Source organism: Melanaphis sacchari, unplaced genomic scaffold (assembly GCF_002803265.2).
Source record: "Melanaphis sacchari strain LSU unplaced genomic scaffold, SCAv2.0 Contig43_pilon_pilon, whole genome shotgun sequence".
In the NCBI taxonomy this organism is placed as follows: Eukaryota; Metazoa; Arthropoda; class Insecta; order Hemiptera; family Aphididae; genus Melanaphis; species Melanaphis sacchari.
Genome location: NW_020271284.1, coordinates 1 through 16,400, shown reverse-complemented (window position 1 = coordinate 16,400; position 16,400 = coordinate 1). Strand labels below are relative to the sequence as shown.

The following is a 16,400-nucleotide window of genomic DNA, read 5'->3' as shown; positions in this document are numbered from 1 at the left end:
AGCTTCTAATTTGGAGTACACAATTTTGCTAAATTAAACTTATTAGTCGTCCCCTCGTTTGAGCTGTTTTAAGTGCATTTTTTTAAATACAAAAACTATGAGTCGTATTAACTGCTTAGATAGTTGTATATGATAAATTGATACTTACACTTTTCACTTATGATTTTGTAATAATCGGGATGCGATCCACTTTTGTGTGAACAATACTACACCTCTCCCTTTCATCTAAAATAAGAAATTGACTGTTGACGGTCATAAGGTCCGTGGTTACTTTTTGGATTATAATTGTGTGTAAAATTGATATGTAACATTATACATCATTTTTTTATTTTTTGAAAAAAATATTAACAGTAAAAAATAAAAATTGATTACAATATAGGAACGACAAATTTTTTCATATTATTTCTGTTTCGGTTATTATTGATTTTTGTTGCATAATCGATATATGTATTTGGCTAATTTCTGTATGTGTGGCGGTGTTATATAGAATAATATTTAATGTCACCTCAGCACATTTGCTTCGTAGGCTTGACCTACCTTAATAATAATATCTAACTTGCCAAAATTATTCCCACCTTTAAAATAAAATAAAATATACGACAGTCCCCATAGTTTTTTTTAATGAATTTAATTTTGAATATTTGGTAAACATATCCAGATCTTTATTATTGTTAATTAATTATAATGACACCATCGTAACACGCTAGTGTTATCAAAAAAGATTTTAAAAATTTTAAGTAAAACTCATAAAATCTAATGATATTTTAAATGCACTTAAATTAATTGAATTTGTAATTATACCAATATTGATTTAAATATTTTCTCTTTTTAAATATCATATGACAATATAGCCATACTTATATTTTTTCAATTTTTAATATAAAATGAGTTTTTTTTTTAATATTATATTTAAAACCAATTTTATTGATATAGTTGCAAGTATATATATTATATACTTTCTTTGAAAATTATTAAAGATAAAATACAATAAAAAAATACGTGGTTTCAATGAATAAAAATTTTACTTTCGTAGACGTGAGTTTTTAAATCATAATTGCGTTACAAAACGTTGTTTAAAATATTTAAACTAATGTATTTTATTTGATTACTAATATCGCTATAGCTATCCGTGAATTTTTCAGGCATGATTTTATGCTATAGCTCATAAATATATGTTAATATATTCTTTAAAATAATTGTGTTTCACAGAATTTTTGAAATTAATTGTAAGTAAGTAGGTACTCGTAAAATATTTTAAACTCAAATAAGACTAACCAGTGGTGTACGTAGGATTTTACAATATAGGAAGGAAGTTTTAAAACAAATAATTATTAAGTTGTAATAGACTCATTGACTTAAAAATAAAATAGTTGATTTTTTATTTCTTACTTAAAAATTAAGCATAAAATAATTAAAAAAATATATGAAAAAAATAAAATAACAACAAATATAAAAACCAAAATAATAGGCAATAAAATAAATTTTTTATTTAGTCCAGGCACAGAATATAACCAGGTCCAGGTTAGGATTGTTGGTAACATTAGTTGAGATGTTATCATAGATTATAGAACCTATCTATGGATTGGAGTTGTAATTACAGACTAAGATGTATATAATATCTTAGTCCGTGGTTATAATAAATAGATAAATACATGTTTTGAGATACTATATCGTGAGTAGATCTAAAAACAAAAATATTAATATGGGCATGGAGGGAGGGCTTCAGCCAGTTAGCCCCCCTCCCCCCTGCGTACACCTTTGAAACTGACTCAAACAATTGAGTAATGTAACCCTTCCACTGCTTGCAGGATGAATTAATTTATAATACAACCCGATATACTAGATAATTAACTAGATTTTTTGTTCACTATACGTATATCAACCAGTTGAATTTAATGCATTTATTCTTTGAGTATTTATGGTATAGTGTTTTTATATACTTTTTATACAGATTTAGGCAAATCGAATTGTTGGATTTAAACATCAAAGAATTAAAAAACTGAAATATAAATTATGTATTTTAAGTTAAAATGCACAAACATAGACTTATAAATTTAAAAAATGAACCAAATTGCTTGTTAGGGTCAACAGTATTAATTAGGCGCCATGGGTAATTATGATAAAATAAATATGTTTTAGAGTAAATAAAAAGTTTAATAAATAATAATAAACGAGTTGAAATTTAAGTATTGTTTATAAACTCAATAATTAATTGTTTAATTGTTTAATTTATACCTACTTAATTAAACACAATATGTATTTATTTTTAAAATATTTATGAATATAGTGGTATTTAATTTGGTGCATTTAAATAGTGAGTGCATATTTTGATATATGTTTATAATACACATAATGTATATGACAATACAAACATAAATATTTATTTATTGAAGAAAAAAACATTAAAACACACTAATAAAAAATATATTTTCCATTTAATTTTTTATTAACTCAAACTTTGTGAATTGCGTAGGTGGTAACACACATTGTGTAATGCTGAATTTGCTACGGCTCAGAGACGATTGAACAGCTTGAAATTTAGCTTCGGATTACAACTCAAATAGTAGTCAATACTTATAGGTATTTGAAACCCTATGATTGGGTAGACAGGTAAACGAAAAAATAGATCCTGCACCAAAAAATTAACAATTTACCTACATTTTATCATTTTTTTTTTTTTTTATTCACCTAATAGAAAACAATATATTATATATTATGTACATACAACTGTTGCGTTAAAAGTGGACACAGTAATAGTGTACAATCTTTGACACTAAATAAATAGGATAATTAAGTAGACTGTATAATAATAAAGATTTTGTTTATGTATTATAACAAATTGCAAGTTTAATTTTTTATTAATGACTACAAATAATGACTTATAATAATAATAATAGTAACAAACTGCTTGGTTGGCAATATATTCAATTCATAATACGAAAAAAAAAATAATAAATATAGCAAAAATAATGACTCAAAAAAAAAGGTTCAACAAGAAACAATTATATAATATATATATGCCTTAGAAGGCAATGATAATAACAATTTTTAGATAGCAGCCAGCTTATTTGAATTACAATAATCAATATACAGTCTCAAACGGCTTCAAATAATAATAACAATTATATAAGTTCTTTGATATATAAATATGTATAAAAAATTAGTTGTATGAGTTACAGATCACACAATAACCAAAGAAAAACACTTCCTTGGCCACAAATAACAATACCAATACATACACCAAGACTATATAGCTAATAATAAACCACATGCAATGTTAAATGCGCTGGTTCTAATAACAGACACAGACACGAAGTGTCAATGTTGCCCTATTGGCTATTACTGGTAAAAATGACTACCCTATACTAAGAATAATAACAATATAAATAAAATATAACACTTCAAGTAGCCGAACTGTAGTTACCAGACAATAGTGCAAGGATACCAGCGTCGATCACAGCAAAGGGCAAGAGTAATTAACAGGAAGACATTTGCTAAATGTTTTACACGAGGCTTTTCTTGTACTAATATATAATATGTATGCCACATAGATGTAGTCCACCGAACGGACAAAAAACTACAAAACATATAATATAAATAATATAACGACGATGATCAAAAAATGAGAAAAATAAGTAGGCACTTTCGCCACAGCTGATTAACGATAAAAACGTTTATGGCGTCACGTGTTAAAATGATCAAATTTTATTAATACTTGTGTATGTGTAAAAAATGTACCTATAACTATAATCTTTTTATAAATTATTCAATTTTCTAATTCAACAAATATCAAATAGATTAAAAATATTCTACGTTTTTCGAATGTCTTCTCAAGAACCTACTTAAGTATTTATTATAATAAAACAATGCAAGTTAAAACCAGTGTCTAAAGAGTTTTTGCATTAGCTCCGTATAAGATGTATTGTCAAAAAAATAATTTCATTCAGATTATGATCGACAGTAACATGGTTATCGCAACTCTTTACCGACACGTCAAGTCCGATTTGATATCCAGTACGTGTATTCTTATATATAATATACAAAGAGCCGCTGTAGATAAAATACGCGCTTGTTAATATATTGTTAATTATTTAAATTAGATTTACTCAAAAACGTTTTCATATTTTCTGATTTTTATTATTATTATTTATCTGCAATGATCGTGTGTAACTAACATATTTGCGTATGTCCGAGTCGTCTCATTAGTTCTATTTATCAACCAACCAATCTGCATAATAGCTTTTACCAAAATAGACCGATTAAACAAATAATTAAAAACAGTCTAAATTTATATATAATCTAACCTTGGAATACCCAGGTATTATATTGTTTAATTGCAAAACCCATATACCTAATATAGTCTAATAAAGTGATCAATGTTTTAAGCATGTGGCGTGTGTTTGTTTAGATAATTGATTTTTGTGAGTAAATTTTACTGTACGTGTTATGTATAAAATTAAATGTACCTAAAACAAATATATACGTAGGTAATCATATCATCGTAACTCGTTATGTAGTAAAATAGTTGGTTTTTTTTTTTTTTTTTTTTAATGCACGACAACGTATAACGATTTATAAAAGACCATCTAATAATTCTAATGACTTATATGCAAATTCAATAGCTATATAAATAGTGTTATGTATTGTAATCCGAAAATTTTAGTACATTTAGGACGTTTAGGTGATAGGTATATACCAGAATATTAGATTTACAAAAACAGTCTATAGTTGAATAAATAATACCCTATTTGGTCCATTATAATAATATCTTCGTTAAAATACCTATTGCTTTAGTTTTCAATTTGAAGTACACAATTTTTCTAGATTAAAATTATCAGTCGTTATCTCGTTTAACCAGTTTTAAGTATGTTTTTCTAAATACAAAAAGTGTGAGTCGTATGAACTGTATAATTAGTAATATAATATAATACCTACACTTTTCACTTCAGATTTTTGGTATTTTTAGGATATTTTGAATTGAACACTAAATTTTAGCAAGTAACCTCCAAAAATTAAATTTTTTATATTTTCACAGTACTTGTTTTTTATTGCCCTGCCAGTACTTCGTAAAAAATTTATCGCCCCGTCATAAATAAAAAAAAAAACAATACAATAAATACAAAAATATTTCAATATTTAATATTATTAAAAATAGTATAAAAGTATAAAATTCAAATTTAAAAAATGTATTATAATTATAAATTAAAAATTAAGTGTGTTAAATTACAATGGAGACCAGAACTCAGAAATATCATTTAAAATAGCTTGAAATGCATCTTGTTCCCCGAGACGTGTTCTACACATAAATTCAGCCAAATAGGACTTCAAAAAATTTCTATCAGTTCCACGGCGCTTTTTATTATCCCACTTTACAGAACCCCATAACCTCTCGATATTTTGGGCGTGTGCTCCTGTGTACGTATTAACAAAATTATAAGTATGGTTAACGGTATTATGTTTGAATCTCGCTTGCTGCAAATTATTATAGGCTTTCCAAGAATCTGACATAATTATTGAATCTGGTTTTATATACTTTTGTATTATAGGTAACAATATTTTCTCCGATCGATCAGGTATACTAATTATAAAACACGCGTTGGTTTCCCGACATATTCCACCGAAAATCCATTGCTATGGCAGAATACGTCCAGCATTATTTTTTCTACGCACAAATAAACTTTCATCTATTTCGACAAAAAGACCGGGGCCACCAATTTCTTATTAATTATTTTCTAACTTAATTATTACCAAAATATTTCCTAAAATAAATTATCTATCACGAGTAAAACACGAAAATTGTATACGGCAGAGCGATAACAAACAAGAGTGGCGGGGTGATAAATAAATTTTTTATGGGGTACTGGCGGAGCGATAACAAATAAGTACCATTTTCTCTGCTTCGGTTACTATAAAATCAAAAACAATATTTCTGATTATAATAATCGTACGGTTTTAATCGATTTTTGTTACAAATTTAGTAGACGTATCCAGATATTTATTATTATTAATTAATCATAATGACACCATAGTAACATTGGCTAGTGTTTTTAAAAAAGTTTTAAAAATGACAAGTGTAACTTATGAAGTCAAATTATATTTAATATTTTAGATAATATGTTACGGTCAAAGTGTATAATTCGGGAGAATTATAATCTGAGATTCGGTAGAACGATTGAGAATACACATTCAGGTACACTTTTTTTCAGACTCCAAAAATCAATACAACGTTTGGGAAACAAATTATTTTTTAAATAATACTAGGTACCTATATTTAGGTATCAACGTTTAGGTGCAAATTTTTTACTTTTAAACTCTTACACTTTATTTTTAGAACCTATTAGAGTTACCCAGGAGACTCCGCGAGGAGGTTGACTCTTAATAATCTTCCATAAATGTTTATTTTATTTTTTATCATTAATTATTTTATTTTATATATGATAACAATTACGTATAAGTTCGTTGTCACATATACTACGATAATACTCATAGAATACCTACCTAATCAAAATAATATAAGTAATTAATATTAATTGGTTTGGAAATAAAATATAGCACTACTGTAGATCACGTGTTTATAAAGTGTACCCAAACATGTCTTGTATAATTTGTGTATTGTGTACCCAAACGTTCTCTGATTTACCAGGTAAAATTATAAAATACCTTTTATTTTATGTGTCCAAACGCTGTGTCTATTTGTACCCAAACATGTTGGCTTTTTAGTCAATATGTCTAAACGTTAAGCGGTCCTGTAGATATATTATATAGAATTTCAGATCAGTTGAAGTTACACCATTTAAGGAAACAATTGTATTTTTACACATATTATTATTTTGATTTTTGAATATTCTTAAAACTTTTATTTTTTTAATATTTAAAATGGTTGATTTAAAATTTTATGAAAAATTTAATATTCTTTTGAGTAAAAAAAAATTTGAATAATATATTTTTAAGTAAAGTAAAATACAACGAAGTATTAGAAGAAGTTAAACTGTTAAAAAGTGGAGCAAAATTAAAACCAAATGATTATAAATTATTGGAGCGCTATAATATAATAAATACATGTAATATATTAATAAATTGATTGTACCGATAACTGATTCAAATACTACCAAATATAATGTTTATAACGAAGAGTTGTATAAAATAATTCATGACGTTCATTTGCTAATTGAACATGAGGAAGAAACCTAATGGAAAATGAACTGAACGCGAAATATAAAAATATTACAAAGGAATGTTTAATGATATTTAAAAAATCTAAGTAAATTAATTTTAGCATTTCACTTAGAATCTAAGTGAATTATGTCAGAGAAAAGGTAAAACTTTGAAAAAAAGGACTAGTTGTTAAGCCAATCATTTCTTTAAAAATTAATACTCGTTGTCAAGTAGATTTGATTGACATTCAAGCTCAACCTGATTGAAATTATCAATTTACTTTAGTTTATTATAGTATTTTTGATTTTCAGGTTAAAATGTAAAAATATTATCGGTGTAAGAAAACTCCTACACATTTAATGATGATAAAGATAAAAAGGTTATTCGTGTAGGAGTTTACATTTGACCGTCCGGGCATTGTACTACAACGTCCGATTATACACTGACAGTAACAAATATATTTAAATGAATTGACTTTATAATTAAACTAATATTTATTTAAAGGGTTTCTCTTTTTTACATGTCAAATAGCTATATACTAATATATATTTTTTTAATTATTATAAAAAATGAGTTTTTTTTTTTTTTTCATTAAAATCAAACCCGATTTTATTGATACAGTTGCACGTGTTATATCGATACTTTCATTGTAAATGTCCGCACTGTAATGCGTTTAAATTAAAAAATGAGCCAGTTGGCGTACGTTGCGCGTTAGAAAAAGTGTAATTATCGGAAATTGAAACACCAACTGAACCATTGAAAAGTTTACTTATCGGTACGAATCCAGATTCAGTTGTGATAGAGATGTAATTTAAAATTTATTAGTAAAAATATAATAAATTCAAAAAAAGAATATTTGGTGTATGTTTATTTTTTAGGCCGCCATCGTTCCCAGTGCTCTATTCTTCTTTCAGTTATATCCCAGTACATCACACTCCAACACACTTAACAATAACTTAGTTCTTTTTTAATAGACTGCCAAAATATTTATTAGAAATAATTTATACGGCAGAATAACGTTTGCTGAGTCAGCTAGTTTATTATAATAATATTCATTATTTGTTTTAAAGCTAAAGCACATTAACATTAGAATTTTAGGTTTTATTTCAATTCAAAATTAAAAACCTTTACATATTTATGCATATCTATTTATATAATGTTTATACTATTGATGTTTGAAATCATTTATTTTGTGATTTATCTATTTCTGATTAATGCAATAAAAATATGAAATATATTACAAATTAATACTATAAGGACTGGATCCTTTGGTCTTCAAGTAGAAATCACCTCTAGCACTAAAAATAAGAACGGTATAATTTATTAATCAGAAAAAATACACTTACATAAATATATTAACATAAGAAATAAATACCACTATTAACCATTTACTAAAGACACTTTTCGATATTCATTTTTATAAACAAACATAAATGAGAGTAGATAAAGAAACAAAATTGAACTGTTGACCATAAACTATTATTTAAATTCATTATCAATCTACCTGTGTGATGTGTTGTGCCCCATAAATTCACGAATGTTGTTTTCGCATTTGTCGTGTTTAAAATCTATCCATGAAGGACATTTTACAGCAACTAATGACTTCATATGGTACACAGAGTCTGCATAAAGTTCATATGATCTTGAATGGCTGCAATGTACTGCAAATAATTAAATATTTTATAAGAGCACAATAGCTAATTAATTGATCAGTTACGCCACACTATTTTATCATGTGAATAATTAAATTTGTTCTATTAATTTGTTAATTCGATGATATTTATTATACGTTTGAATAGATCATACGATTGTTATAATAATTAAGTTATCTACCTATTTTAAATTCAGGTAATTTTAGTTAATTTATCACTGAGAACGACCAATATAAAACTAATGAAATATACCTCTGCCAGGTAGAAATTATCAGTTATAAAATTAATAATTATAAAAATAACCCAAATAATATTGTTATCAGGCTTGTATTATGTGGTACATATGATTGAGCCACAACTCAATTGTTTCAAATTGAAAACAGTTTCTATGTTACTTTATGCCGCAATAATACTTATTCAATGGTTCAATGATTTTTGATAGAATAATTTCATCTGGATGCAATACAAAAAACAAACGTCTATTACTAGATGTATAAAAAGTACCTTGATATTACGTATATATCAATCATATATTTTATACCTACCAACCTTATTAACCTTTTTAGATTGACAGAATACTTACTGAAATCTAGTAAATCGAAAAATGAATAGCATCCCGGTTGAGGAGGTGAACCAGAATTGGGAAAGAAGTCGGCGTGGCCTATACTTTCAAAGAAGCCCATGAACCCTCCTGAAGTATGAATAATGTCGACAAATTGGGCATCTTTTTTGTTCAAGTATGGTAAATGAACAGCTACAATCTCGTATCCAGGTTTGGCCGGATCTAAACCTATAGTACATAATTACATTTTACATAATTTTATAAGCACGCGTCACAATATACATAGGTATTATTATGATTTAATTAAAGACTTTCATAAATATAAAATAGTTAATTTACATTTTGTTGTAGGATCAAATGTTATTCAAATATTTTTAAATTTTCATTAATGATAATACAGAACACGTGATAGATATTTATCTAATATTTATTATAAATTATGGACTAAAAACCCATTCACAATCTACAAAATGATGTGTCATATTATTATTTTTAATTTCAATTGTTATCAGGTATTAATTTCAGGTCATCAAAATTGAATTTGCATCATAAAGATTAGGGGAAAATATTTAAAATATAAACGCAAAACGCAAAACTTTGATGTGTAGCTTTGAAAAAAAAAAATAAAAATATATTTTTGAAATTGAACCCGGATCAACCGATAGTTTTCTTAGTTTTAAATATAGGTAATATTTTTTGTTTTAATTACATTGCAAATTTATGTTTTCATTTTTAATTGTTCATTTTAATTTTAAAACACCAGCAATTTAGGTATTATATTATGATTTCATTTTAGCAATAAGCATGTATACAAGACACGTATGCAACATTCATGTTAGTATGTCCAAAGTGCTCACCGGTAATCCTGCCGATTTTTCCAGATTTAAAATAAGAACCACACGATCCTACAACGTGGGCTCCGAGACTGTGACCTATTAAATGTATATCCGACGATTCTATTCCTGTGACACCAACCAAACGGTCTAAAAATTTAGCAACCGTAGAACCAATGGCTCTGGTCAAGATTGCGGGAACTGGGTACTTAGGATCTTTTGCAATACTACTCCAATCCACTGAGATTACATTGAACCCGCCGACATCGATATATGCTAATATAGTTTGACATTGAATAAAATATTATTCGTCGAGATCAAGTAAAGTAGGATTTTATTTAATTATCAGAATAATATTAGTTGTTTTATATTATACCGTTTCTAATGATAAATACCCCATCGTTATTTTTATCCGATGAAAGCCATCCATGAGTAATAACTTTTAAAGGTAAATCTTTTATCCAGTAATCAAGTATACTACTTTCGTTACCACATCCAATTGGAATCTTTTTACTATTTCCAAGATTTCTGTTTAAACATTAAAAAAAAACATTATTTAAAAATTAAAAATATTTTTTATAGTGATATGAATACTGTACATTATTTGTCATTTGTGTAATAGAAATACAAGCAATAACACAAATTTTAAAAAATGAATTAAAATTTAACATTTAGTTAATCACAAACTATATATTGTAAAAAATAAAATACAATCTTAAAAGTCTGAGCAAATATTAATAATTCTTTGAATTTTTATGTATTATATCAACGTATTACGTGTCGAAACGGAACCGGCCGCCGTAATATTTTTACATCGTACGATGTCGCGTTAAAACCCACACATGTAAAATCCGTTTTTTTTGCTCTAATAGTAAAAGAGTGTTTTATTGTAACCTTGTTGGCCATAAGGGTTAATTATTATTAAACGTGTATACTTTTTGTGGCGTTTATTGCCATGAAAGGACTTTTTATACTTATTATTATTGTTTCAATATGTCGCGCCGCAAATCATTGTGTATTTTTATATTATTGGTTGTAAAACGTCACATCTACCCGTCCGTTTATTTACTATTACATATTTCGTGGGCGCAAATCATTGTGGTTTTTTTATTACTATGAACTATTGTGTATTGTATGTGCATTTGTCAACTTTATTATATAGACACAATTAGAAAACTGACCAGCAGGGTACCGACAAAATTGTGAGTTTTATACATTTATTTTTTTTTTCAATTTTAATATTTACGTATACCTATATTTATTTTATATTCTTCTTACTTGTTATCATGGAGATGCCGTAATTTGATTTCTGTCATTCCCTTTATTACTTAATATACTTTTTTAATTATTAAACAAATTGATAGTATTACTAGTTTATTTATTATTAATAAGATTATCTATACGTACACGCTCACACATATACTCATAACAACTCATACATTTATAACACACTTGTAGTTTATCAGTACTTGCCCGATGATCTCTATCACTGCTGATTGAGCTACATACATTTACACATTTAAATTCGGTCGACGTAGAACTAGTGAACTAAGTATTAGAATATTAGACGAATAGATGTGCATAATCATTTTATTAACCCCTCACCCTCATCCAGTACAATGATGCTTATAAATTAAAATAATAATAATCTATGCGCAGGTACCTTATAACAGTACGTAACACAGTACAGTAAAACCTCTCTATAACGGAATCGTTTGGGACCAATATTTTTTCCGTTATAAAGAGTTTTCCGTCATAGAGAGGTAGGAAATTATATATTATTTACACCGGGACTATTGACATTTTCCGTTATAAGGAGGATTCCGTTTAATAGAGGATCCGTTATAGAGAGGTTTTACTGTATATATTAACTATTTATACTACGATTACCTAAAAATATTGGACAAAGCTATTATATTTATAAAATCGTTATTATTTTACATAAATTTAAAAGTATTATTCAAAATTATTACTCGATTTTATCTATAAGACAATAATATTACATACGAATTGGAATAGAAAATCTTCAATCTGGTTTCATCGATAGACTGTGGTTGTTCAATATCTTCTTGATCAGAACTGTTAAGATCATCCGAAGTAATTCCACCTTTTTGATTAGATGCTTTTATATGAACTAGAATTCAAAAAAGATTTCTTTAAAAAACTGAATTGTAATTATTTATCATGTAATATGTATCTCTCGAATAATCCTGTTAAATAGGTATACATGTCTGATTAAATAGTTATACAACAGTTAATAATATAATATTCTAAAAGCCATACAAACCCTTAACTATATGGATAGCAAACAGCATGAATATTGTTAGGTAGATGCTCATTTTGAATTCAATTGCAAATGCACAACATTGGCCTGACTATTATGATGCAAAACTCGTCACAGAAGAGTGATTTTTAATATTTTATTAATTGTACAATTTTGTTTACCGAAAAAACCTTTTTTTCGATAAATAAATTTAATTGACGTGTTTGTATATGAATGAATCATTATGCTTGTCACCAGTCAGCTACCTTCATAAATTATTGTTGTCAATCGGCTAGCTGAAAATATTGTGTAAAAGTTTCCTAATCCTGGAATATTTTAGAAAACGAATTTCATAGAGATAACAGGTGAAGATTACCATAAAATAACACGTATGATATTTTATGGACGCTAGATGACAACTGATTTATTACATAAATATTTTATGTGTGTGTATATATAATATATATATATATATAAATATATATAAATAAATAATAATAAATTAACCTATGAATAATTAATAATTTTCTATACATAATTTCATTTTCAAAACATTAACTATTTATTATTTAGATTAATTTTATAATACGAAGTTGTTCAAAATTTTCTACAATCCGTCGGTCTTGACCGACTAATTAATAATTTCAAATAATATAAAAAAATAAAAATATTATAATAAATTCGTTGTCAAGTAGGTATCAAACTTAAAACTTTTATTTTTATTTTTCGAGGGAATTATTTTGTAACAGAAAATAGAAAACAGCAAAAATTCTCAATATTCTACCGTAGTAGAACTATATTTTTTTCATCACAAGAGTTCTCTTAATTTTTTAATTACCATAACCCCTTAATCACCGAACTAATAAGAACAGCCAATTAAAATATCTATAAATGTTGGACGATAGTTATATTTATAAGTGGATTTTATTGGATAAACAATGGCACATTGGCAAATAGCACATTGCACATGGCATTAATAACTGTGATTTGTTTCAATTTGATGCAATACGAGACGTGCCAATATTGATATTTGATATTATCATAGTTGAAATGTTTTCAGTTTTCTATGATTATGTAGTGCTGTTTGTATCATTAGACCAACAGTTATTCAATTTTCAATACACTTGAGTTGTCAAGAATACCAGATTACTTATTCTTGTACATCGAGGTTGACACCGATCGAAGAACAAATCACACAAATCATGAAGATGGTTATGTGAAATTTTATTTAATTAAGTTTTAATTTTCTCTCTTGTGCTGTCGACAACGACAGTAATGCACTACTACGCGTAGTTTACGGCGACCATAAACGTTACTGTAATCACGTGAAAACATGACGGCCATCAGCATTAAGAATTTAAGCAACACGAAGAGTTACCATATCTAGCCACCTTTTTAATATTTGACCACCGTATAAATGTGTGTTCTTAATGTTATATACGTATTGTATAATATACTCGTACACGACTACACTTATTTGTTGTTATGAAACATCTCTATTATTTTACTATTACTATGATTCGGTGCTATATAAAAAAAAAAATTGTAACCCTTCATCTAACCATATGGCAACTACAATAAATAAATGAAAAATAAATAAAAATTTGTCATATATTCATTTTACATATTAAATCATGTTATACGATATTGCACAATTGGAAATCTATACTTTATCTAACGAGTACGACGCTAATTCTGCGCATTCCTATGCGACACTGAGCAGTGACTCAGCTATCAAGATTAATTCTGAAAATTATAAATTAAATATCTGGGGCATAGAATATTATTTTTAGGTTTATATTGTTTGCAATCATTTTTGAACTATTTTAACACACGATTGATTATTTTATCGTTATGTGTGTCTTAAAATGTAAGAAAATTATACATCTATTGACTCTTGGCCTAATTTAACAAAAATATTTAGAAAAATTACCAATTAATACTTATATTTTGACAATGATATTAAATCAACCTCATCGATTAAATATGACAAATGATTTATGAAACGTTAGAAAATGTTCAACAGTTTAATCTTGTAGATCCTGTTTATTATACTCCGTTATCATGGTTCAATAATAACAATATATTTTATATACTACTTAAATTTCAGTTTAAAAATTTAAAAATTATAAATTTTCTGAATTATAATTTTTTATATTTGCAACATCATAGTCCATGTTTTATAGTGATGTTAGTGGTAGACAGGATATGCGTCACTTCCGAAAATTGAACTGAACAACTGGTGAGTACAATATGAACGCAAGAGTCAAGTTGCGAAGTGATTATTTAATAAATATTAATCGTACTTATATATAAAATTATGCTCAAGGTCCCAGATGTTATTTATACTATCTGTGTACCAATAGTAATAAAAAGATAGGTAAACATAAAAATGAGAAATGATCAATCATAAAGCTGTTACCTAGTAAATGTAGGTGGATATATTTGTTAAACATGTGGACGTACGTTTGTTTTATTCGTCGATATTTGTATGAGTAATTTTATTGACTATAAAAATCATAAAGGTATTTTTCAGTTTAAAATATTAAAATTGAAAACTTCACTGTGGACTAATTAAATAACACACTAATGTTTTGCTTAAATACTATATTATATAATATGTAGTTATAAGTATAGGTGTTCCACGCATATATTGAATATCATGAAAGGCTGTAGAATCCCAAAAAAATAGGGAAAAAAATATGTTTTAGTTTTTTTTTTTTTTATGTCAGAACGTATAACTACTAAGGAATTTTAAAATATTTGGACTGTATTATCGGTTAAAGAAAAAAGCATTAACTGTATAAATCCAAATTTGTAATACACGCAATCTATATATAGGTTATTTTTTCTTTTAGATGATAAATAATTTTTGACATAGTATGTATTTGTTTGTATTTGATGCCTAGGAGCAGTTAAAATGTTCCAACTTTGATGAAGATTTTTAATATAAAATTAAATCTCTAATTATTACTTTGCTTCTTTTTTTAGGAGGAGTGGTAAAAATTAAAAAGTAAAAAATTCCCAGTTCAAAAAATCTTGAAATTATAGTACAACATTTGTTATAAATTATTCTTGTCGCAACAAATATTATATTTATAACACCGTTTTTTACGTATGACTGTATGAACGTTTTGTGCACATATTATACAATTTAGTAGATATTTATGATAAAAATAAATACTTGTCTTCCAAATTTGTTTAATAGTATAAGTGTATTGATAGTTAATACTTACTTAAGTAACGCAGAATATTCTAAAAAAAAAATTTTCATCATTTTTTCATCTTTACTAGCACTACTATTATAAGTTTTATTATGAGTTAAGTACCACTCGATTTCATTGTGAAGAGAACTTCCGCACGAAATATCAATAATGTAGGTACTTATTATTAAATATTAAAGCATGTCCGCCCGACTTGTGTAATTGGCGATATTGGTCAATATACATGGAAATTCATTAAGTCGCACTGCTAGAACAAGACTGCCACAACTCAAAATTCATGAATTTTGAGTTATGACTACTTTGAATAGAGAAAATAGTCTATAAATGCAAGAACGCACATATCTAATATAATTTTTATTTAGCCAATTATAGAGATGTGTCAGTATTGAATTATTTAAATGTTAGTTAATTTTCAATGCAAGAGAGCCATATTCACTTTATGGCAGTATACTTATTTTAATTTATCCAAATTATCACTGAAGTCAAAATTCAAGTGACTGCCTTATTTCGACTTGCGGCGTTCTTGCACTGAATAAAACTAATTATCGTGTGTATGTTGATGGAAAACAGCAATATTTAGAGTTGTGGCAGTATTGCATTTATAATTTGTCATAGTGCAGCCACAACACAAAATATGACTGTATTGTATTTATTAATAGAATAGCTTTCGTTTGCGCCAGCAATACGTAACTGAACGAAGTGGCTACCAGA

At 26.7% G+C, this 16,400-nt stretch overlaps 1 protein-coding gene across 1 annotated transcript; it reads right to left on the bottom strand.

Moving 5' to 3' along the window:
- Nucleotides 1–8,334: 8,334 nt before the first annotated feature.
- Nucleotides 8,335–12,596, bottom strand: LOC112597762 (pancreatic triacylglycerol lipase-like). Its single transcript, XM_025343956.1, has 7 exons — nucleotides 12,490–12,596; nucleotides 12,210–12,336; nucleotides 10,579–10,730; nucleotides 10,227–10,478; nucleotides 9,391–9,597; nucleotides 8,660–8,816; nucleotides 8,335–8,453 (listed from the first exon to the last, which is right to left on the bottom strand). Exons 1-7 carry the CDS (start codon nucleotides 12,539–12,541, stop codon nucleotides 8,393–8,395), a joined length of 1,008 nt encoding a protein of 335 aa, XP_025199741.1. The 5' UTR covers nucleotides 12,542–12,596; the 3' UTR covers nucleotides 8,335–8,392.
- Nucleotides 12,597–16,400: the final 3,804 nt, after the last annotated feature.

Bases quoted from the DNA above. Each gene is read 5' to 3' on its own strand.
- LOC112597762 (XM_025343956.1), bottom strand. From the start codon at position 12,541: ATGAGCATCTACCTAACAATATTCATGCTGTTTGCTATCCATATAGTT. The intron at 8,817-9,390 runs GTAAGTATTCTG...AATTATTTGCAG, and splicing joins TTTCGATTTACTAGATTTCA to TACATTGCAGCCATTCAAGA. The intron at 8,454-8,659 runs GTAGATTGATAA...TCTTATTTTTAG, and splicing joins GGGCACAACACATCACACAG to TGCTAGAGGTGATTTCTACT.